Source organism: Equus asinus, chromosome 26 (genome assembly GCF_041296235.1).
Source record: "Equus asinus isolate D_3611 breed Donkey chromosome 26, EquAss-T2T_v2, whole genome shotgun sequence".
NCBI lineage: Eukaryota > Metazoa > Chordata > Mammalia > Perissodactyla > Equidae > Equus > Equus asinus.
Genome location: NC_091815.1, coordinates 23970489 through 23993809, shown reverse-complemented (window position 1 = coordinate 23993809; position 23321 = coordinate 23970489). Strand labels below are relative to the sequence as shown.

The 23321-nt window shown below is 56.8% G+C and overlaps 1 protein-coding gene across 5 annotated transcripts in view; it reads right to left on the bottom strand.

Annotated features, from left to right (window-relative positions):
* ACTN4 (actinin alpha 4) overlaps nt 1-23321 on the bottom strand; it is a 71066-nt gene that overhangs the window by 24305 nt on the left and 23440 nt on the right. For all 5 annotated transcript variants that reach the window (XM_044760109.2, XM_044760108.2, XM_044760107.2 and 2 more), the window contains exons 2-4: nt 4419-4533; nt 4068-4187; nt 858-944 (exon numbers count right to left, since the gene is read on the bottom strand). In XM_044760109.2, coding sequence (XP_044616044.1) covers nt 858-944; nt 4068-4187; nt 4419-4533 — 322 coding nt within the window. The remainder of the gene's footprint in view (nt 1-857; nt 945-4067; nt 4188-4418; nt 4534-23321) is intronic.

Here is a 23321-nt window from a genome sequence, read left to right as displayed (position 1 = left end):
CTGAGAAGCCACTTGCCCGGGGTCACCCCAGGAAGTGGCAACGACAGGACATCAGGGCCTGAACCTATGCTATGTGTCTGACCGCAAAGCCTGTGCCTTTAACAGCCAGAACGCACCACAAACAGGCCTTGATGCCACCTCGGCCTCCCCTGCGCTGGGGGGAGAATCAGCCGAGGGCCAGAGCCCCAGGCCCTGCCCATTCAGGGGCTCGCAGCCCTCGCCACGGCTTCAGGGGAGCAGAGTGGGGGCTCCAGGCGGTCCTTCATTCCTTGTGGACAGCTCTAACTCTCCCTGACAGACTGGCCTGCTACGAGGGCAGGGAACACATCTGTCCTGTTCACCGCTGTGGCCTGTCCCCAGAAGCCCCCTCTACATGCTGGCTTGGGGGGCTTTCCTCCTCCTGTGGTGCGTACAGGAAAGTAAAGTAAAGCGGCTCATTCCTGGGTGGCCTGGACTGACCCCAGGTCCATGGAGGCAAAGGGCTGAGGGTGGGGGTGTCAAGCAGAAATATGTCGGCACTGACGCCCAGGAGAACCAAGCCAGGCCTGACTCCACCACTAGGCTGCTCGGTGACTCAGTTCCTTGAATGTAAAAGGGGGCCAAGCAGGCCTGCCTGACGAGGGTGGTGAGGAGTCCACCGACATGGAGGCTGGAGGGGGACCCCATTCGCCTGCAGCCTAGGCCAGCCGCTCCACTAACCACTCCTGGGCAGGGCCAGCACTGTGAGTGATGCCAGGAGACAGGGGAGAGGCTGGAAGCATGAGGACCAGACGCCCAAACGCTGATCTAACTTGCCGAGATTGGGTGAGTGTGGGGTGGGGAGAAAGCCTGCTGGTCAGCAGGCTCCTGGCTCTCACCTTCCACAGAGATATCCTGGATGGCGAACCTGAGGATGATGGTCCAGATCATTCCCAGGGTCATCTTTGCGTTGCCGTCCACGATCTCTGCATGCGGGAAAGGGGGCAGAGGGTGAGACAGCTGTTACACCAGAGAGAGACCCCTCAGGCAGCCCTCTGGCCCTGTCTAGAGACTGGCTCCAACTGTCTGTCCCCCCCGAGCACCCAGGAGACAGAGTCCCCTGAATGCTCTGGGAAGCACTGGCCCCAAACCCTTCCACTGCTTAGCACCTTCGGGCTTCTGTGCACGTGTCCTCAGCTCTGCAGGCCTCATCTCCGCCCACCCTGCTCACTGTCTTGATCCAGCTCAGGATGCTGCTCCTGACCAAGGCCTGTCCCGAAGCCAGCCTGCAGCCCTGGCCTCTGCGCATACCTCCATCGTGCATTTATGGGCCTTTGTGGGCATGTCTCCCCCAGCGGGTGCACTGCACTACTCTCTGCTGAGAATCTGTCCACTTCCCTCCAACCTCACTGCTGCCACCTTTGTCTAAGCCACTATCGTCTCCCCCAGAGCTCAACGCAGTGCCTGCTGCACCCCCCTGCACCCTCCTCTACACAGCAGCCAGGTGGTCATTTTAAAAGCTGTGACAGATTGAGTCACTCGCCTACCTAAAGCTCCACTGAGACGCCAAAAACAGAGCCCATGTTCCAGAGTCCGGCTTACAAGGCCGCCCTGAGGGACCCGGCCCACCTCCCTGTGCTCTCTAGCTGCGTCCTTTTGGCAAGCCAGTCTCTTTCTTGCCTTAAGGACCTCCCACCTCTGTCCACCCAGAGCACACCTGGACCCTCCTTCCTCAGACGACTGGTCCTTCCCGTCCTGCCAGCCTCTGCTTACTCGTCATGCTTCAGAACGGCCCCCGACCTCCCCGTGCCCCTCCTGGTCCTCCCCCGCACCTGCCCTGCCCTCACACACGGATCGCCATTTTCTGGCGTGGATCTGTCAGTCTGATTATGTGTTCACTGTCTCTTCATGATCATGACGGTACCCCCAGGACCTGGGCCCAGCCCCCAGGAAAGATGCGACACTGCAGGAAGGGAAGAGCGGGGACACCAGGCCCAGCTCCAGGCACAGGCCTTCCTGACTAACGGAAACCCAACCCCTCTCTCACTTGTGCAGGTAAGAGGGGAGGTTCTGGACCACACAGGCTCCAGCTTCAGCAACCTAGAGAGAACTCATCCCTCCCACACTCAGGGCCCCCTGTGTCCACTGACAGGTGAGGGAAGAGGGTGAGCGGGCGTGGCTCAGCGTCTGCTGCCAGAAGTGCCCCTGGTGGTCCTTTGCCTCTGCCCACATGCAGCACACCAGACGCAGGAAGAAGGCAGGGACAACGGAGGGCACATCAGGAGACCTGCTCACTGACCCTCGAGAACCCTTGACTGGAAAGGAGCCATAGTGTCACCCAGAGGATGGGGCCACCCTTCCCCAAGGACACCCTGGAGAGGAGAGGGTAGGGGCTCCATCAGCCACAGTGGAGAAGCTCCCCACGGCCAAGCTGCGGGCTGAGGGCAGCTTTGGCTTTAGAGCTTCAGGATAAGGAGATAGGCTCAGCCTGCTGCCCAGAGCAGGGGGGACACAGTGTCTGTCCCCATCCTTTCCCAGGGCTGGAAACAAGGCAGAGCCCCAGGCCCGCCCCAGCCCAGGGCAGAGGAGAGATTCCCTCAGGAGATGTACGCCGGGGATGGGCACAGTCTGGAGAGGAGGTCGCAGCTCCTGCACCCCCGGTTACACGAGGCAGCCGGTCTCAGAGGGCTCAGAGAGCTCCTGTGAGGCGAGGAAGCTGGCTTCTCTCATGGCACAGCCACCAGCTGCTCCTCGGACATGCAGCTGTGCTTCCGACCCCCGTCCCTTCTCATAACCCCCACCGGGAAGCCTGTTCCTGCAACTGCCGACACCTGAGGGAGGGCCGGGAGAGGGGGCGGCTGCGGGCAGGGCTCTCGGGTCCCCAAGCCCTCCAGTGCCTCCCGTAGGCTGCCCCCAGCTCTGTCCCAAGGCCGATGGTCCCAGGGGCTGGGAGTGAACCCATTCGGGCACGGACAGAGGACATTTTCAGACTGAGTTTTTCTCCAGATGAAGACTGATGACTGCCCGGTCTCTCCTCTAACCTCCGCATTCACGGGCTAGCATGTGAGCAACACAGACGCAGCTGCGAGAAGCAGAAGGCTGGAGGGCAGCCAGGAGGAAACATCCATGAAGGACAGAAATTCTCAGGGCCTGACTGGATTTTGGGGTTTTGATTTTTCTAAACAAACACCAGCCCCCTCGACAGTGGCATGTGGGGCTTGGCGCCCCTCCCCGAGAGGTCCCCAGCAGGAGCAGAGCCTTGGAACGCCGTACATGCGTTCTGGTCTAGAGTCTGGGCCAAACTCTCTGAGCCCTGTCATTAACGGCAATTAGTTTCCTTTGTTTTTCTAAAAGCTGGGACAACATGGACGTCGAGGCGGAGGAAACCCTGCTCCGTCTACTGAGCAGGACTGCGAGCGGGGCTGACGGGGAGCTGCTGGGCTCCATCAGGCCTCGCCTCATCTCCCAAAGTGCCTGTGAGCTCGACACGGCAGCCCACTGCTGAGGGACAGCCGTTGTCACTCTGAGGGAGGGCCTGAAGGGAGGATCACAGTTCTGGGTGTCCCCACGGGGCAGACAGGGACCCTGGGTATCCAGCCAGAGGTCAAACTCTCCCAGCCAGTGTGCCCAGCAGGGTCTGGGCATTGACCTTTGGGCCCGCACTCCCTGCCCCGGAGCCCTGACACTGACCCCAGGCCTCCCGTGCCCTCTCTCCTCTGTGTTCCCGTCTGCCCACAGACACCAGGCAGGGCCTAGGGGCAAAGGTGCTCCCGGCACTGAGAGAGGCCCTGCCACCATCTGTCAATGTCTCTCAGGCCCAGCATGGGGAGGGCGTCCAGGGTCTGAGTCAAAGCCATTCCTCTCACCGCAGCAGCAGCCTGCCCCGCACGACCGGAGCACCCGACCCCACACTCGGACGGGATGGAGCTGTGGGTGCAGGGAGGGGGAGCTGGTGGGGCCTACGTCACATGGAGGACGGTCACTGATGAATACTCATTGGGGCTCTAAGCACCCCAAGTGTTCTGCCACCAACACGACTTCTGTTCAGAACGCAGAGGCCGGACCTCAGAGCCTGCAGGTCAGGAATGGAGGCCCGCAGCCCAGCTCACCTTCGGCCCCAATGGAGACCAGCTTGACCCCCTTGCTGGCGATGAAGTCCAGCGCCTTGTTCACATTGTTGATCTTGTGCACTCGCATCTTGCCCCGCTCCGGCTTGGGTAACCGTTCCCCTGAGAGCCGAGCACCGAGAAACGGGGAGAGAGAGAGAGAAGCACAGAAGCTTTAGGGTCCCCAGAGCTCTCTGGAGCCTGCTGCCCCGGCACTCTGGCCTGCACCAGCAGCGATGCCCAGACCCCCTGCTCCCGCAGCCGTCAAAGGCCTCGCTCTCCTCCCAGCAGCAGCGGCACAGCTGCACAGGCCCCGCTCGGGGTGCGATGCGCTTGGCAGGAGAGGAGCCTCACCCGAAATGACTTCCAGGAGGAGCATGAGCTTCAGGCCATCTCGGAAGTCCTCGTCGATGTTCTCGATCTGCGTGCCGGCCTTCCGCAGGTGGGAGTTGCACCAGGCTGTGAAGGTCTAGGGAATAGAACAGAGAGGTCCAGAGGGTCAGCGTGGCTGTTGGGGTTCTCCAGCCAAAGGGCTGGGCTACAGCCCTGACCCCAGGACAACAGCAGCCACCATGGGGCCCTCCCTCGGCTCCACCCTTCACGCACACTGTTTCTGGTCTTTACTGAGATCCAGGCAGGTCAATCTGAGGAAACAGAGGCTCAGGAGAGTTAACAGACCCACCCCATGATCACCGGGGGACACACAGCAGGGCACGGACTGGACCCGAGCCTGTCACCCTTGGCACAAGTGCTCTCTCCACAATGCCTTGAGTGAACCCAGTACACACGTCAAAGGCGCCACGGCCTGTGTGCTCGCCCAGTCCTGCAAGCCTGACGGCACCAGGCCCCGAGAGTGGAAACGAGAGCCAGGGCCATGCTCTCGGACAGACGCACCAGCTATCATGCCACCCAGGGGGCAGACCCGACCACAAGGCCCAGCCAGCGCTGGCTTCCGCCCGCCACCAGGCAGGAGCTTGGGCAGCAATTCCCCATCGCTGGCACAGAGATGACCTGGGACAGGAAAGCAGTTGGAAAACAGAAGCCTCCTGTAAATTCAAGGTTTCCTCAAGTCAGCCTCTTAGAGCTCTGGTGGCCCAACAGTGGGCAGCTCCTGAAAGGCCAGGGGCACAGACCCTGAGCCCTATGCACACCCCACACAGTCTGTTTCCCTACATGCCAGACACCCTCTGTTCCCCAGAGAATACTCCACTTGCAAATCTTAAGTTTCAGAGTGTTTTAGAGGGGCTGGAAGGCACGGGGAGGCGGGCACCCACCCCAGCAGGCTTAGGCAGCCTCATGGGAGGAGGAAGTTTCTGTGGAACACAAGGCAAGCAGACTTTGGAAGGCGAAAGGGTACTTTGGGGTAGAAACGGCCATAAACGAGAAGTCCAAACTCCAAACTGGAACACAGAACACCAAGCACAGGGCCCGGGCCACCCTGCCCCCCGCCGGCTGGGGCACGTTATCAGATGTCAGCACCCGGGCAACCTGTCATGTGAGTCCACGCGGACAGGTCCAGACGCCTCCTGGGGAACCGGCCTGCTCGGCCTGGGCAGCAGGGTCTGGGAAAAAGCCCACGCCTGTTTCTCAGGGGAGCCCCAACCTCTGTCCCCCGCCCCCTCAACCTGCAGGGCCCGGGTGGACGCGGGCAGACAGCCGGATGGCGCAAGGGCACACTCCGAGCCTGGTGCAGGCGGGGGCCGCGGAGTGAGGGCTTCCGCGGAGCTCTGGCCGAGCACCATGTGTTTTGACAACTGTCACCAGCCTGCTCATTGAGACACGAACACAAGGCCCCTCCCGGACAAAGGGGCCGCCTAATTAACACGCTGCTCCACAGCCAGGCCTGGCACGAGGCTTCCTTCCAAACCTGGGGCGGTGGGGGGTGCTCTGTGTTCAGGCCAGGGCACGCCATCCTGCCTCTCGCAACATAAAAGAGGCCTGCTAATGAAACAGAGGACTCCCCCCGGGAGGTTATTCCTTCAGCCAAGGCCGCCTGTGCCCTGCTCCCGCGTCGCCTGAGCCGGCTCCCACCCATCCCTCAAAGTCGCACGAAGAGCCGCTCCTCCAGCCGCCCCCAGCTCTCAGCACAGCACCCCTCTCCCTGCTCTCTCAGGCGTCAGTACTGTCCTCTGCTCCCCACCACTGTGAGCTGCTCTGAGCTCCGGCCGCCAAGCAGGTTCTCATCAGGGGATGCGGGTACTGCTGGCCCCACCGCCTTTCCCACGCTTCTTCCCACGACTCGGAACCCAGAGTAACCAGGGCCAGCCTGTTGGTTGCACACTCACGGGGGCAAGTTACCCAACCTTCCTAACGTCCGTTTCCTCATCTGTCATGTGGCGATAAAGACACCACCCGGGCAAGGTCAGGGGAGGATTTGAGGCAACAATGCACATGGCAGGTGAATCGATGGCAGTCCTCTGGACGTCCCTGCCCCCAGACCTCTCTTCTCCGAAAATCCCGCCTCTTCCACAGAGCACTTTCTCTGCTCCCTGGCAGCCCTCGCCACCACACACAGCCCTCAGCATCTCTCTGACAGCATTCTCCAGTCGTGTGGGGTCTTCCTGGGTGTTCTGTGCACAGGTGCACGCTCCCAGCGGGTAGGAATTCCGTCTCCCATCTCACGTGCCTTTCTAACCTTGGTGGTGGACAGCAGCGCACTTGGAACTCAGCTGCCCTGGGCAGCAAGGCAGCAGACCGGGCCGGGACAGGAAGTGGCAGTGGATGCTGGGCCTCTGCTCTCACACCTGCCTGGAAGATGCTGTTGGGCTGCAAAGTAGCCAATCAGATCCCACGACTGAGGCTGCAGGAGGGCAGTTCCCAGAGGGCGAGCCCCCTGAGGCTCTGGTGCCGCTGGGGCCAAGATCTGGGCCCCTGGTCTGCAGGTTCCATACCACTCAGCCAACTGGCCTGCCTGGCGAGGCCTGCATGCTCTGAAGGGCACAGGGCTGTGTCAGAATGCCAGCTCCTCGGCTTACTTGTTCTGTGTGCAAGCAAGTGAGCTGACCTACTCATATCTCAGTTCCCTTCTCTGTAGAATGGACTCATTACAATCTACCTCCTGTTGTTGCTGGAGGATTAAATGGGGGGAACATCCTTTAAAGCATCCGACCCAGTGCCTGGCATAAAGTGCATGCCAGAGAACCGTGCGCACACACACGTCCACACCCGCCACTCCCCACTCAATCCCTGGGAAGGGTGGGATCTGGGCTCTCTGCAAAGACCCTTACCCCATCCCCATGGTTTGCAGCAGAAAGAAGATTGCAGGACACCCTCTCAAGACAGCCCCCACTCAACGTGCGGGGCTCTGGACAAACCTCGCCTTGTCCGGTCCAGGCTGCCTGTCCTCACCTGGTCATTGCACTACCTGCCCTCCAAACCCGTGCCACCTCCACGCCTTTGCTCATCTTCTCTGGGCACCAAACAAGAGCTCTGGCCTGGGGCTCACACAGACCTGGGTTCAGATCTCACCTCTACCACTGAGGCAACCAGCCAGCGGGGTAACCCCGGGCACACAGTGAGCCTCAGAGTCCTCGCTGATGAAGTGGAGGCAATAATCTCTCCTCTTAAACGAAGACTAAACAAGACCATGCCAGTAAATCACCGACGACGGTGCCTGGCCCAGATCAAGTGCTCGGTGTCGTTCACGTGTCGAGGAAAGGCCTGTTTTGGAATCAACGGTGACTCTGCCATGCACTCTGTCAGCCTGGCTGCAAGCAGGCAGAGCCCCAAGCGGAACACAGAGCAGGTGCTCGGGGAGAAGACGCACTCACCCGGCTTGCGTGGGCAGGAGGAACTCCCACCAGAACCTGGCATGCACAGAACAGGAACCCCTGAGCTCTGGGCAAGAGAGCACGACCTCGAGTCCACCCTCGGGGACAGGCCAACCCTGGACGGCCACTTCTCCACACTGTGTGACTGGTGAGGAGAAGCTGGAGCTGGAATGTTAACAAGTCATAGCTCTTCCTAGTGGGTTACAAAAATAATATCCTTACACACTCCCTCTCCCAACCTGGTTCAGGCGGAGATGGGGGGGTCCACAGATGGAGGCCTCATGTGCCCACTGTCCCCCCTTGACCACGCAGAATTCTCAGAGCATGAGCGAGAGCCCACCGCCGACTCCTCGATGGCCTAGACCACCGTGGGGTCAGGCCACACCCATTCCCTCGACAGGCGATGGCTGAGTGTCGATCTAGGGCCAGGTCCTGTGCCAAGTATGTCGTGGGAGCAAAAGCGGACCCAGGCAGCACTCCCTGGAGCCCCCAGTCTGCTGAGGGAGAGGATCTCAGTGACCAAGCACTGACTCCACTGCAGAAGTGACGCCCTTAGGGAAAGTGCTGATAGTAACAAGCACAGCTACCACCACGACAGAGCCGACTCTGTGCCGGACGCTACACCAGGCACCCTGCCACATGCTAAGTGCTCACATCCTCACTCTCTTGTGAGGTGGTTGCCTCATTTGACAGATGAGGAGACCAAGGGTCTGAGAGGCGAAGTGACTTGGCCACAGTCAGGCAGGCACCTGGAGAGTCACAGAGCTGGATTTAAAGCCAGGTGCTGTGGTCCAGAGGCCAAGCTCTGAGGTACCATGCTGCGTTTGCCCTCCCCCACCCCCTCCCCAGAACGGGAGTGGAGGAGAGTGTTCAGCACGCGAAGGGACAGCTCCTGATCTAGCGGCAGGGCAGACACGGGGAAATTTCCCTGGGAGGAGATTCTCAAACCCTGATCGGACTGGGAATGAGTTAATGAGAGAGAATAGGGACAGCATGTGCAAAGGCCCTCCAGCAGTGGGGACAGAGAAGAAAGAAGGGAATGAGGGATAGAAAGCTGTGCTGCGAGGCTGGCAGGACTGCCCTCATTCTTTGGGCCTTCACAAGGTCACGCTGGCTGCTGCTGTGTGGGGACCCAGCTGAAGGGGGCAAGGGTCAACGTGTAATGAGTGGGAAGAAAAGAGGGTAGCGAGAGGAACTTGGCAGGAGAAGGAAGCAGAACAGCCGTGTCGGAGATGCTGACTGTCACGACTGAGAAATGCAAGCTCAAGGTTTCAGTTTCATTTGGGGGCACCGAGAGCTACTGGCCCTCTGTGGGAGGAGGGAAAGGCAAAGAACTTTGAGCTCTTCTGGGTTTTACTGTCAAGGGCATTTTCCAGGGGCAGCACTGACTCTGAGGGGTGGCCCTGCCCCCAGCGCCTCACCTGAGAGGCACTCAACACTCACCTGGCAGACAAACGCTGACTCGGAGTCCCTGTTAGGTACCGGGCATGGGAGGAAGCAACAGACACAAAATTTACATTCTGATTGGGGGGGGGGGGGGATGCTAAAGATAATTATGCAAGAACTGCTAATTGCCAGTTCTTACTATTTACACAGAGTAACTCTATAGGACCTCCAACCCCATGATGACATGAGATGTTATCATCTCCATTTTACAGATGAAGAAACTGAGGCAGGCAGAGACTGAGTGACTAGCCCAGGGTCACACAGCTAATAAATGCAAACACGGGGTGGCCACTGATTCTGCAACGTCTGAGTAGAGTGCTTGGCACGGGCCTGGCAGAGTGCATCTGGCAGAAGTGAGTCAAGAAGGGCCCCGGCGGCCCCTCAGTGCCCGAGCTGGAGGACAACTGACAGTGTGAGTCGGGCGGGAAGAGCTGATTCTTCAAGGGGGGCCTGGGCCCAGTGTGCAAGGCAGGCAAGACAGTGCCAGTGGTGGCCCTGCCATCCTGTGAAGGGAGCCTGCACGCAGCCCTCGCCTCTCTCGCGAGGAAGGATGTGGACTGTCTGCCTTTGAGAACACACGTGAAATAAACCACAGACAAGAGCCTTCAGAACTCGCCTCTGCGCACGGGCAGCCTGTTGAAGCTGTTTCTCTGGGTACTCAAATAGCACAGGGTGTGAGTGGGGGAGAGGGAGGGTGGCAGAGAGAAAGACGAGCTTGTTGGCTCGTTTGGGACCCACTGCCCCGGCTCCCTGTGCCGAGGCCTGAGAGGCCCCTGGGGAGACAAGCTTCAGAGGGGCCCCAGGGCTGTTTCTGCTTTGTCACTCTGAGTGCTGGGGGAGAGGGAGGAGGCTGAGCGTGGCTGGTCATAAAGTCCTTCCTGTGTCACAGGGACCCCTCCCAGTTGCCAGGATGTGGGGTGGCTGGGTGAATGAATGATGGATATTGTTCAGGAGGTGACCTCAGCAGCCAGGAATGTGGCAGCAGTGGGCTTTAACGAGCCATTCATCGATGACTCCCTCCCCTGACCCAGAGAGGTAAGGCCTCTACTCAGGGGCAGTCACTGAGTAAGAAACAAACACTCAGAAGACCGGGCAACCGAGGGGTGTTGCAGTGGGCAGAGTGACGGGGAGTGCAAGGAGAAAGCAGCCTGGGGGGATGCGGCCGACCCAGCTGAGAAAACTTTCCTTCCCTTTTCTACCCAAGGACCTCTGCTACAAAGCAAGTTCTGAGTGCTGAGGGGGAGGTGTGGAGGGAAACGTCTGCTGGAAGCTGGAATTCCACTAAGCCCAGAAGAAAGGAGCCTCTTGCAAAGTCCGGGTACACGAGAACAGACTCCCCGAGTCCCTGGGCAGGGCGAAGGCGCTGGCTGTGATGACTGGCACTGGCCAAGGAGGCTCCTGGACCAGGGAGGGAGGCTGCACTGTTTCCACCCACCCGGCAGATGCTCATATGTGGATTCCACTGACTCCCAGCTTGACAAGATTTTAGGAAAAACTGGTCACCACCTCATGCTGCACCCCCCGCCTCCACTGGGTACACCACCCACCCCTTTGGAGGGATGTCACAGGCCAAGTGCCTGACCCAAAAGGACCAGCTGCGTGTCTCTTCCCCAGGCCCAGGGCTGACTGGAACTGGCCACAGCAAACTGCCCAGGGCACAGGGAGGCAAGACAGGGCTCCCTCGGGTGCCGGGAGTTCTCAAACCCGTCTCTGCAATACCATGCTGGGTCTGCCGCTCCGCTGGGACATCAGCTGCTCTGAGGGGGAGGGCGCCGTCCTACCTCTTGAACTCCCACCTTGCCTGTTGTGGCCTCTGATGCTGCCCATGGTTCCTGCTGCCCATGGGTGCTCAGGAAGGGTGTCCGGGGCTGGACACAGGGGAGGGACAGCTATTTATTCCTGGGGTAGGCATCCCCACTTCTTATCGCCCATCTGCCAGGCCGGGGCCAGGCCTCAGGCAAGGCCCAGCCCCGGGGGGCGGGGGAGGGGGCGCACCTTTCCAGTTCATGAAAGCAGAGACTGCTCCCCTGGCCCCTGGGCTTCATCACTGGTTCTAAAGGTGCTTTCAGGGTCTCACGGCTAAGCCTTCTGGAATCTGGGTTACCAGCGGCCCAGACGGCAAGGCGATTGCCCTGGCAACCTCTGCACGGACCCGTCCAGGGGCTCTGTGAAGCCTCTGGACAGCTGAGACTGCACGTGTGAGCACTTTTTCAAAGATCCATTGCCTTTACCAGATTCCGAAGGAGATAAAAACCGGGGACTGGGTTGAGAGGACAGAAAATGAACGGGTCTTGATGACACGGCCACCGTTTAGACGGGGCCAGCATGGGACTGGGACGGCCCCGCCAGCACTGGTGATCAGGGCTGGTGGTACTGCAGCAAGGGGACTCAACTTCATATCCAGCCGGGGGCAGAGCGGGCACGCTGTGTGCGCCTGCCCTATGACGACAGAACCTAATTTGAAAGCAATTACAGAGAAATATGGAATGCTTCTTATGTTCTGGCCTGACGTTGCCTTATTCGGAGTTTTCTCGGCCTACATGAAAAAGCTCTGACTTCCCGGTCAGAGGAGAGGTATAAATACTGCAGAGTGGAGCAGTGAGCATTCCAAGGGGCCTGCGTGTCCATCCAGAAGCCAGCTCCCTCCCCTCCGCCCCCTCCCAGTAGCCAGCACTCCCCTTGGCCAAACATGTGCGTGTGCGCTGTGGCCGGCTGCAACAGCCGAATCTGGAATGCGGTCCCTGCCTCATGAGAAGCACGGGTCCAAGCCTTTCTCCCTGCTCTTCACAGGGCTGCTGTCTCTCATCGCTCAGGCCTTCCCCCCGAGGTCACCACCCCAGGAGGCCTCCCCTGGCCTGCTCTCTCCACCACACTCTCGTGTTCTTCTGCTCTGTTTTCTTCACTGGACTCGATACTATCAGAAATTAGGTTCTGCCCAAACCTAGGCTCCCTCCCCAGGACAATATCCGCTGCGCGAAAGGGGGATCCCATCTGCGGCAGGAGCCGTGGCCTGGAATGGTGCCTGGCACGTGATGGGTGCTCAGGAAATCCCAGGATGAATGGAACAGGGTTGGGGCTTCTCATGTCCAGCCATTTAGGACTTCATGGTTTCTAATCCGATTTTATTCTGGTGAGGGTCCCTACTTAGGGATAAAACTGCATACTTTCAGTTCACAAAAATAACCCTGGAGCTGTAGATATTCCAAAAACAAGCCAGGGCAGATGCTGCTCTCGGCTTGCCACTCCAACGGGAGAGAGGAGCCCTCAGCAGCCCTCACTGCTCAGGCATCTGAGGCCACTGGACTCACAGAGACCCTGGTTCAAGCAGGACCGCAGGCAGCAGTGGGTGAGCTGGTGGGAGGCAAGCTGAGGAGCTGACAGATGCTGCCAGGACATCGATCCGCCAGGGTCTACAAGGGTGAGGAGAGGACAATGCGGCACAGTGCTCTTGGGCCTAAACAAATGTGGGTTCAAATCCTCGCTTTGCCACTTATTGTGTGTGGCCGCAGAAGACAAACTTCACTTCTCTGAACTTTAGGTTCCCCCTTTGTAAAATGGGGGTGACAGACACGACGTGAGCATTCAACAGGATAACACAGAGAGCACGCTACACACACCGCCTGGCAGTGAGTGACTGACCAATGGACGCTGCGTTCATGGCTATGTTATTTCTATTCTGGAAGGCGCCATGGTCAGTCTTAGCACTGCAGGTGAAGCCAGACCCCCCCCCCAGGACTCGCCAAGTGGCTGGCTGCATGCTGGTGGCTGACACAAGGAGACCGTCCCCAGACCTCCCCTCCCTTGGCCTGCCACTCAACCACCAACCGCATCGGGCAATGTAACTCTCGGATCTGGCTTTTCTCGCTTCCAGAGATCCTTCAAATCCAGTGGTTCTCAATCCTGGCTATCCGTTAGAATTACCCAGGAGCATTCCCGATTTTCTTTTTTTTTTTTTGAGATAATGAATATTTATTGTTTTAAGCCACTAAGCTTTGAGGCAATTTGTTACACAAGAATAGATAATTTATACAGCATAGAAGCAGAGTTGCCGGACCATAGGTGTGTGTCTACTGTTTTTAATCATGTCCATACCTTGGAAAATCGATTTTTTTTTATTGTTACAATTCACATATAACATTCACACCTTCAAAGTATAAAAATCAGTGAGTTTTAGTATATTCACGAGGTTGTACAACTAGCACTACTATCTAATATCAGAACATTTTCATCACCGCAAAACTGTGGGCAGTCGCTCCCCGTCTCCCTCCCCGCCCCCAGCCCCCGACAACCACTCACCCACTTCCTGTCTCTGCAGCTCTGCCTCTTCTGAACACTTCATATAGACAGAATCATACACTATGTGGCCCCTAGTGTCTGGCTTCTTTCTTTCGGCATGTTTTCAAGGTTCATTCATGTTGTCAGTACCTCACTCCTTTTTGTCTGAATAATATTCCACTGTATGGATGTACCACATTTGGTTTATCCACTCATACGCTGATGGACATTTGGGTTATTTCTCCCTTTGCCATCATATGCCTCCGCTATTACGAATCATGCTGCTACGAACATTCATGTACAAGTTTTCGTGTGGATATGCGTTTCCAGTTCTCGGGTATATACACCCAAGAGTGTAAGTGCTGGGTCACAGGATAACTGTTTAATCATTTGAGGAAGTGTCAGACTGTTTTTCAAACAAGCTGCACTGTTTTACATTCCCACCAGCAATGCATGAGGGTTCCAATTTCTCCACATGCTCGCCAACACTCGTTATTATCCGACTTTTTGATTATAGTCATCCTAGTGGGTGTGATGTCATTTCTCATTGTGGTCTTGATTTGCATGTCCCTAATGACTACTGATGGTGTGCATCTTTCCATGTGCTATTGACTATTTGTATATCTTCTTTGGAGAAATGTCTATTCTAGTCCTTTGTCCATTTTTAACTGGGTTGTCTTTTTGTTGTTGCATTTTAAGAGTTCTTATATGTTCCGGACACTAGACTCTTAGCAGATGTATGATTTGCAAACAGTCTCTCCCAATCTGAGGAAATTCTCTTCACTTTAATAGTGCCCTTTGAAGCAAAACCGTTTTTAGTTTTGATGAAGTCTAATTTACCTATTTTTCTTTGGTTGCTTATGTTTTTGGTGTCACAGCTAATAAACTATTGCCTAATGCAAGATCATGAAGATTTACGAACTTGTTTTCTTCTAAGTACTATAGTTTTAGTTCTGACATTTAGGCCTTTGATCCAGCTGGAGGTACTTTTTTGTATATGGTGTGAGATAGGGGTCCAACTTCATTCTTTGCATGTGGATATCCAGTGCTTCCAATAGCATTATTTACTGCAAAGACTATTCTTTCCCCATTGAATGTCTGGCACCCTTGTTGGATATCAATTGACAGCGACTGTAAGGGACCTAGGAGCTTCTTAAACACGCCTGAACTCCACTCCAGGCCAAAGGGATCAGATCCCCTGGAGGCAGGTCTTCAATGACGATATTTTACAAAAGGCACCAAGTGAGTCTAAATGAAGCCAGGGTTGAGAACCACTGCTCTAACATGACCCCTCATCTAGAAACGAGGGGTCTGAGGCCCGGGTAGAACCAGGGAGCCCTTGCCACTGGACGTTGGACTGGACCCTTGGAGCTAAAAGAAACCTTAGAGAAGCAGGGGAAAGCAGCCCAGGGTAGGGAGGTGCCCCAGTCTGAGCTCGTCTCTGTCCTCAGACCAACTTTTCCAGAGCCATCCCACACACACAAAACCAACCAGCCCACCCACCCACCCACCCACAGCCACTCAGATTACACTGCAAAGAACTGGGTCCTCTCCAGGGGCAAGAGCTGCCCTCTCTACAGAGTCCACAGGGAGAGAGGGGTCTGAACTAACGCAGACCACAGGGCAGAGGCAGGAGGCAGAGCCCAGCTCCCCAGGAGAGCTCTCGAGCAGGAAGCGGGGAGGGGATGGGTGAGCCCTCCCTTGAAATAGCCACCTTTAAAAGAGAAAACTTCCACTCCCACAAGGCAGTTTTTAAATTAGGGCAGCAGCAGAGGCTGGGGCCCTGCCTCCGCCTCCTCTAGCCCCATCTGGCATTTTGCTGTGAAACGATCGGGCACAGGGGGCCCTTCACCTAGAGAACAGGGTGTCTGAGCTACAAAAACCCCATTTACTCTCAATGGCTTACAGCTGAGCTCAGATTTCGGGGCAGGAGGGGAGATTAAAGACTGTCTGGTTTAAACTTTGATCCTTTAAAAAGATAGCCGAGCGAGCCGATTCTGGCCTTGAGACCGCGCGGCTTGGAATCCTAACAAGCGCCTGAAAGGACCACTCTTTAGAATAACCATTCTAGCCTGGGGAAATCCACCCATGGACTTGCTCATCCAGATAACAGGCGTTTGGGGAGAAAAAGTCAGAGGGGGCTGATGGGACCTGAGTGTCGTTCAGGCAAGTGCTACCTCTGCCCTGAGCCACCAAGGCCCACCCTGGGGACTCCCCAGCAGAACGGAGGCGCAGAGGCCAGAGGCATCTGGAGGCAGGGCCAACAGTCCCATTCACTTCTCCCTCTGTTCTCCTCTGGCAGATGGCTTGTTTTCTGGAATTTACAGGATCCACACACTGGGCGTTGGCGGAAGGGTAACTATGCCAGCCCAGGAGTGATCTCTAACAGTGGGGCGGGTTTCGCCTCTGACAACTGAAACTCCTCCTTGGTGACCCTTTCCTTTTTCCTGTTCTGGGACATTCTGATTCATCGGTCTGCCGGTTAGGTCAGAAGCTTTCTCCCACCCCAGGGAGAGCAGGGAGGGGTGGCTGGGAGTGGGCAGCACGGCTAGGTGGAGCCGGTGGTCTGGAAGTCTGTGCTCCTGACACACCGGGGGAATCAGAGTCTGGGGCGATGCTCACAGACAAGCATTGTTTCACACAGACTGTCCCACCGGCTTCCACCATCAGAGCCCGGGTGTAAGGCGAGCCCTCTAAGAAGCCGGGGGAGCTTGGAGGCTGAGAGAACACAGGGCATTTATCGGCATGATGGAGTCTTCTTGTCTCTTGCATGGACTAGCACTGTTAGGGGCCCGCGGAGGGGCTGGTGCCCGTTGCTGAGGCTCAGCACAGCTCCTCTTCAGGGCTGGCATCGAGCAGGGGCACAGTGAGTGCTGGCTGAAGGAGTGAAAGAATCCACCAGTCAATCTGGGAGGGGCCTCAGACCAGAACTTCCAGGTTTGGAGTCTGGAGTTGGCTATGAGGCAACCGGTGGTGTTCAGAGTTACCCACTCGTGCCCTTAGCCTGGTGTGAGCAGCGCTGGCTCCACTTCCTGCTGTGGCATTAGGATGGGGTGGAGGCACAACGTCTGTGGGTTACGAAATCACTCCGGATTTGGGGTCTTTTTTCTCTTTACCATATTCTCTCCATCTTAGACCCCCTTGGACACACGAGATGGACGATATTAACAGCGTCTTGGGAGGATTTAAAAAAAGAAAAACCAAAATAAGGTCCTATAACCAAAGGGTAATTACACGTTTGGGAGGAACCAGTAAAGAGAGGCTGAAACCTCTGACTCATAACTGCTCCATTAAAAATGGTGAAACCATTTGCCCTGGCAGAGTGACAGGGCTAGACTCGCACCCTGGCTCGCCCCACCTACAGGCCTTCTTGGGGCTGATACCGTGGCCCAGCCCAACCACACGGCAGTCCTAAGGGGCGGCTGTGTCCAGGAGCGGTGTGACGTCAGAGGAGAAAGGGGCCCTGTGACAACAAAAGACTGGCGGCGTGTGTGTGTGCGTGTGTGCACGTGTGTGTGTGTGTGCGTGCGTGTGTGTGTGCCTGGGTGAGAGAGAGGCAGGCGAGGGGGAATGGAGTGCCCTCGTGAAGGTGTGGGTCCAGTTTTCCAGGGAAGGACTCATCGAATCAGCTCAATCCGCCCCTTTAAAGCGACTAGGAGCTGCACCTCAGACAAAAACAGCAAGCGGAGTTCCACGAGTGGGGCCAGGGCTTCCCCTAATAGACTCCCACTTACTGAGCCTTCACTGCGTGCCACCATTTGTTCTCAGCGCTCTATGTTTGACAGATACTGCTCCGAAAGCCGAAGTGATCCGCCCGTGCTCACGCAGCTGGCAGGTGCCAGAGCTGCACCCTCCTGCCTCCTAGCTAACCTCAAGTCTGCCCAAGGCTGCTTTCTGGTTCTGCTCTCACGCCATCTGGCCCCACGTGAGGCACCTCGCATAGTTTCTCATCGGGCCCACCCTAAGGAAGACACACAACCAAGCGTGAGCCTGGAGGCCCTTGGCCATTCCATCCACCACGAGCGAGCAGGCGCAGCACTGGGCTGCGGGCTGAGTCACAGGAGAGGGAGGGGAGTCAGGTGACCCGGCGAGAATCAGAGCTATGCTGAGGTGGCCTGGTTACCTTGACATTCCTGTGATTCTGCCAAGGTAAAAAGTAACCCGAGGAGTTTGCCTTATATGGGCACAATGACAGATTTCGACACGCCGCGTTAACTGACCCTGTGTCAAATCCGTTCCCGGATTGCACAGGAGACGCCGATAAAGCTACTCTGAAAGTATAGGAAATAACAATTTATGACGGGTTATCACCAGTGACTCATAAAACAAAGGTGCAGCCCAACTGCCACTGTGCGCCTTTTAGAGAAGGGGAGAGGCTGGTGGCTCCCAGGCCACTCTCCTCCCCACACGAGGCAGGGGAGCCTGGCTCAGACCCTCCCTCTGTTCACAGGCCTGGCTCCAGGCAAGGCCTGGAGGAAACCGATTTCAGGTTGGAGCAGGACAGCAAGTTCTGTCTGGGCTCAGAGAGCCCCGAGCACCTGCTTTCTCCCAGGGGCACTCAGCAGAGGAGAGGCAGCGGCCGCACTGGACGCACCGCCTTGCGGGCCAGCAGGGGACCAGTGGTTAGGTCTGAGTGCCCTGAAACAGCACAAGAACCAAAGAGGCCGAGTGGGCCCCATGGGACTCCCGAGTCATCCTGTGTGGGCCCAAATGCGGGCCTCAGACACACCCTCTCGCAGCCTCCCAAACTTCGTCCATTCATTCCAATTCTAAAGCGCACTGGGCGTCGACCACACACACCTGCTGTTCTGAGCACTAGGATTAGACAGACATCCCTGCCCTCGGGAGGCTTACGGTCTAGCAGAGGAGGCAACACATAAGGAAAGAAGACACTGGACAGTGACGGTGCAGTGAAACAGGGCAATGTGACAAAGAGCGACCGGAGCGGGGCACTGACAGGGAGGGCATCAAGTGTGGCTGGTCAAGGAGGACCTCTCTGTGGAGGTGATGGTAGAAACTGAAAGGATAGAAAGGGTCGAACGGTTCACAAGTAGGAGGGAGATCATTCCAGGAAAACAGGCCCTGGGAGAAAGAGGCCCGGAGGAGGCCTGGAGGGCGTGGCTGGAGCAGGAGCCTAGAGGGGTGGGGGGAGGGGCTGGTTCACAGCCTTCCAGGCCACAGGGGCAGGGTTCTTCTCGGTCCTTGCTCTGAGAGCAGCAGGCAGCCCCTGGAGGGTCTCATGGGTGAGCAGCACGCCCAGAGTGATGGTGTGGGAGGGCTCCTGGTGGCGTGTGGGCGGCAGGGTCATCGCCGTGAAGATGGAGAGAACTCTGCAGGCAGAGTCACAGCCTCTCCTTCCCTCCACAGAACCGGGAGGCCGGGGCTACAAGGGGACCTTCATCCCACACAGCATGAAGCTGCACCCAAGTGCAGACCAGGACACACAGCCCCCGCCCGCACCTTCTTTAGAAACACACAGGCCTGAGGGTGAACCACGGGGCCCTCACCCAGGGCCGTCCGGTCCCGAGGGCAGCAGGAGAGGGATGCTCCCTTTAGCGGAGAAGTGGGAGTTACACGGAGGAGCGATGCACAACAGTGTTCCCCAAAGAGCTGAGCCTTGGGGGGTGCGGGGGGGGGGGGGGCAGCTCCCACTCAAATCAAACCTCAGCAGCTCTTCCATCAATTTTATAATGTGGCAGATCCACATGAGACGCCACTTCAAAAACAGTGGTGCTGTTGAAAGACATCATCGCTTTAAATCTTAAATCCTCCATGCAAAATCTATTCCAAGTGCTTGTGGCCCCCCCACAGTGGCCCTACATCCCACGGGACTGAGATGGGGACAGGGCTCTGTCAGGCCGGGCTACGGAAGGGGAAACGGAGTTCCTGGTCCTACTGATGGGAAACCCCGGCCCTCGCCTCCCCTGCTGACGCCTTTGATCCTCTCTGCTCTGTGGGTGGCAGGCAGCTGGAGGCAGCAGACGCCACATGCGCTGCTGTTCCAGTCTGGCAGGGCGGAGGCAGGGCGGAGGCCCGCTCCCTTCGGTAAGGTGGGGCAACAAACAAAGGGAAGATAAGAGGGCCTGAATCCCAGAGCCCCCCAGTGTATGGCCTGGTGCCCACAGATGGAACCTGATGGGGAGAACAGAGAAAGGCAACCTGAATTCACAGTGGAGTTGCCAAAGGTGGCAGCCACTCTCAACAGGAGCAAATCCTTGCCGTGAGTTTCTAACTTCCATGGCATCCTCCGCTCTTGGAGAAAACAAAGAAAAAAGGAAGAACTAAAGGCAGAGAGAATGAGACCTCCTTACTTTACATAACTGAACATCTCCTAAGGTGCAACTGGCTTTCAGGAAGCTTCCCGTCTCCTGGGGGAACTGAGGTTCAGGACGAGTGAAGAGAACCCCCACCAAGGGTCGGGGAGACCTGCAAAATCCAACAGTTCTATCCTGGAAGAGCACGTGGTCCGGCTGGAGAGGGACACCAGTGAGCCAGTCACTGCGGGGCAGTGTGACCCGAGGACAGCAGAGGTCAGGGGACACCTGATCTGGGCCCTGAAAGAGGAGCGCCGTGCTGATAGGTGCTGACCGGGGAAGAAGGTCGTTCCACGCCGCGGGAACATCAAGAGCCAAACCACAAACGCGCAGGAGATGTTTGGGGACCCCGAAGGGCGAGTGGCAGGAGACGGAGTCAGCTGGGTCCGAAGGTGGAGAGGCTGAAGGACTAGGAGGCTGCGCTCGGGCAGCAGGCCTGGAAAGGTTTCTTAGAGTGACCTGGTTAGATACGAGTTTCAGAAAGATAATGTTCGCGGAGCCACTGAGGGGAACTAGGAGGCTGGAGCGTGGCCAGTTAGGAGGCCGCTGTAGGAGACCTGGCACCAGATGGCACAATAGGGATGGTGATGGTCGTGATGGAAGCCAACATCGGAGCACTTCCTGCAAGCCAGGCACATGCAAAGGGAACACAAGTGCCAACGCCCTGGAGTCCCACCATAGCCTTCGGAGGCAGACATTACACTCACAGAGGGGTTAAGGCATTTCCCTGAAGCCACACAGCTCCAGGTGGCAGGTGGCAGCGCAGCAGTTTGCCCCAGGCCGTCTGACCTGAGAGGCGCACTTCAAGCACTCAACACGCGCTCCTGCATCAGCACAAGAGCGCAGCACAGGAAACGACCTGCAGGTGGGGGTTCTCTTCACTCGTCCTGAACCTCAGCTCCCCCAGGAGACGGGAAGCTTTCTGAAGGCCGGTTTCACCCTAGGAGATGTTCAGTTACATGAAGTAAGGATCTCTCACTCTCTGCCTTTAGTTCTTCCTTTTTTCTTTGTTTTCTTTCTAAGAGTGGAGGTTGCTGTGGAAGGAGGATTCCAAGAGATAGCGGAGAGGAAGAAAGAAGTAAAACCTGGTACCCATCCCACTGAGGAGTCAAGGGAGGGATCCACTGTTTCTGACTCGGATGACTTCCGGATGGGGCCAGGTTGCACCCGGGAATGAGAACCCGGAGAGAGGGGCTCGAGAATGGGTTTGTTTGGGACACGCTGACAGTGACATACGTGCTGCACACCCAGCTGGCACTCAGAAAGTACAGTCTAGAACTCGGCAACAAGGTCATCTGTTCACACGCGCATTCCTTCAGTCACAAACATTTCCTGAGCTTCTATGACGGTCGGGCCTGGCGCTGGCGCGGGGGACACAGGGAGAAACGAGACAAGGCTCCTCCATGAAAGACATCGAAGTCTAACAGGGAACAGAGCCATGTCAGCAAACGACTGGACCAGAGGGCGATGAGTGTGTCAGGACTGGAGACCTGGGAGTCATGCAGACATGAGACCTGAGACCTGAGGCCAGGGAAGGCAGGAAATCAAGTCCTCCAGGGAAGAGGCCATCGTGAAAGGCCCACATTCCAGAGTGGGGTGGAGGGAAAGGATTCAGAGACGGGGCATGAGAAGGAAGAGTCGGAGAAGTAAAGAGGTGATGTCAAGGAAGGCAAAGGGCAGGAGGTTTTGTTGTCTTAAGACACAGTCAGAAGCATTAAGTATAATAGTGTGTGGTTACATAAAACACACAGACATCTGCATCTATGAGAGAAGTACACTGAAGCATCTATGGGGGACGTGTGAGGTTGTCTAAAACACTGAGGGAGAGTGCGTGGAGAGAAGATGCTCATTGATGCTGGGTGACGGGTACATAAGGATTCTCTCTACTTTTGCCTATGTTTATAAAGGTGCGTGCGTGTGTGCGCATGTGTGTACAAGTGTGGTTTTTCCAAAAGGCTCGTGCATTGCAGAGAGGTTGAGAGGCCAGGGACCAGGACCTGTCTCCCCAGCACCTAATCCAGTGCCTGGCACTTAGGAGGCGCCAGATCCATCCAGATTAGGCGGGGCTGCGCGCACTCTCTGGGATGGAAATCCGCCAGTCTCTAGGGATCTTTGAGAGCAGGGTCCAGGGAGCTGAGCCTGAGAAGTATGCGGGAAGTGAGGAGACGGAATCAGTGAGCAAGGGCGTACACATTTTTTAAATGCACCAAGGCCAATATCCAAGCACGTTTCCTTTTCCCAGGACAGAACCCAGCTGTGGGGCATCCGGCACCATTCTGTTTTCCTACAAGAGACAGACACACTCGACTGCTCCAAGGTAAAGCCCAACTGCTCCCCCCAACTCCAGCTTCAGATTCCCACAAGGTCCCTGTGGTCCCCTCCTCTGTTATCCAGGAAAGGCTGCTGGGGCGACTGGGCCTTTCCAAAAGCATATCAGAGCACACCTTACTATCTTCAAACAAACAAGCCATGTCTTTCTCACTTTTCTCCTCCCCTGCAGAACAAAGTTGCATTTAAAAGGAGAAAGTCTCAGGTTTTGTCTCCTGAACAGAGAGAAGGTCCCAGGGGCTGGGAACACAGAGGGCCTGAGTCCCAGCGTGGCTCACACTGACAGGAGAGGAGGTGTGGAGGGACAGGGCGGACAAAGCCCCAGGCCAAGCCCAACAGCAGGGACAGGGTGGCTAGGCCATCCTGGGTCCCGTGACCTGGAGAGCACCAAGGAGCTATCGGATTCTGCCAACCACGCTGTGCAGCCTCGATCTTTCTCTTGATTTTCCACAGTGCTGACTTCTCTGCCAACGCCCCATAAATAACAATGGCCACCAAAGCAGGCAGGACTGCACTTCCTCTCCTGGCGGCACGTCTCCAGGCTCGGCTCAGGACAGGGAGATGAGCGGGCTGCCCCAGAACACGGTACAAGTCAGCTGGGATTCAGGAAGGTGGCCAGCCGGATAAACCACAGGCCCAATTTTAAGTTTTTAGCTATCCCTCGAAACAAAACACTCTCTTGTCTCTTACTATATAAGTTAATTTGACCTAGAGATAGTAATTTCTGTATAAAAGGCAAAAGTTAAAAAAAAGACAGAGAGAAAGGGCTCCCTGCCTTTAGCCACTGCGTCACGTTGAAGGCAGGTGCCTTCTCTTGTCACGATTACCGCTGTCGCTGCTGCCTAGACCCACGCCTGGCACACAACACACAGGCACCTAGCTCAGTAAACATTTGCACAACATAGGATGAATTCTGTTCGAATGCTGATTTTCCTACCTCTCCAGGTGACAGTGATGTCTCCCTTCCGTTCCCCACTCAAAAAGCATCCTATTTGGGTATCCTAACTAGCAGGCACTGATGCAGAACTCTGCAAGGGCAGCTGGCTGCCTGCTGGGTCTGGAAGTGTCCCAGGAGAGGACTTCTTACGACCTTCAAGACACACAGCTTAGCAGAGGGCCAGCTT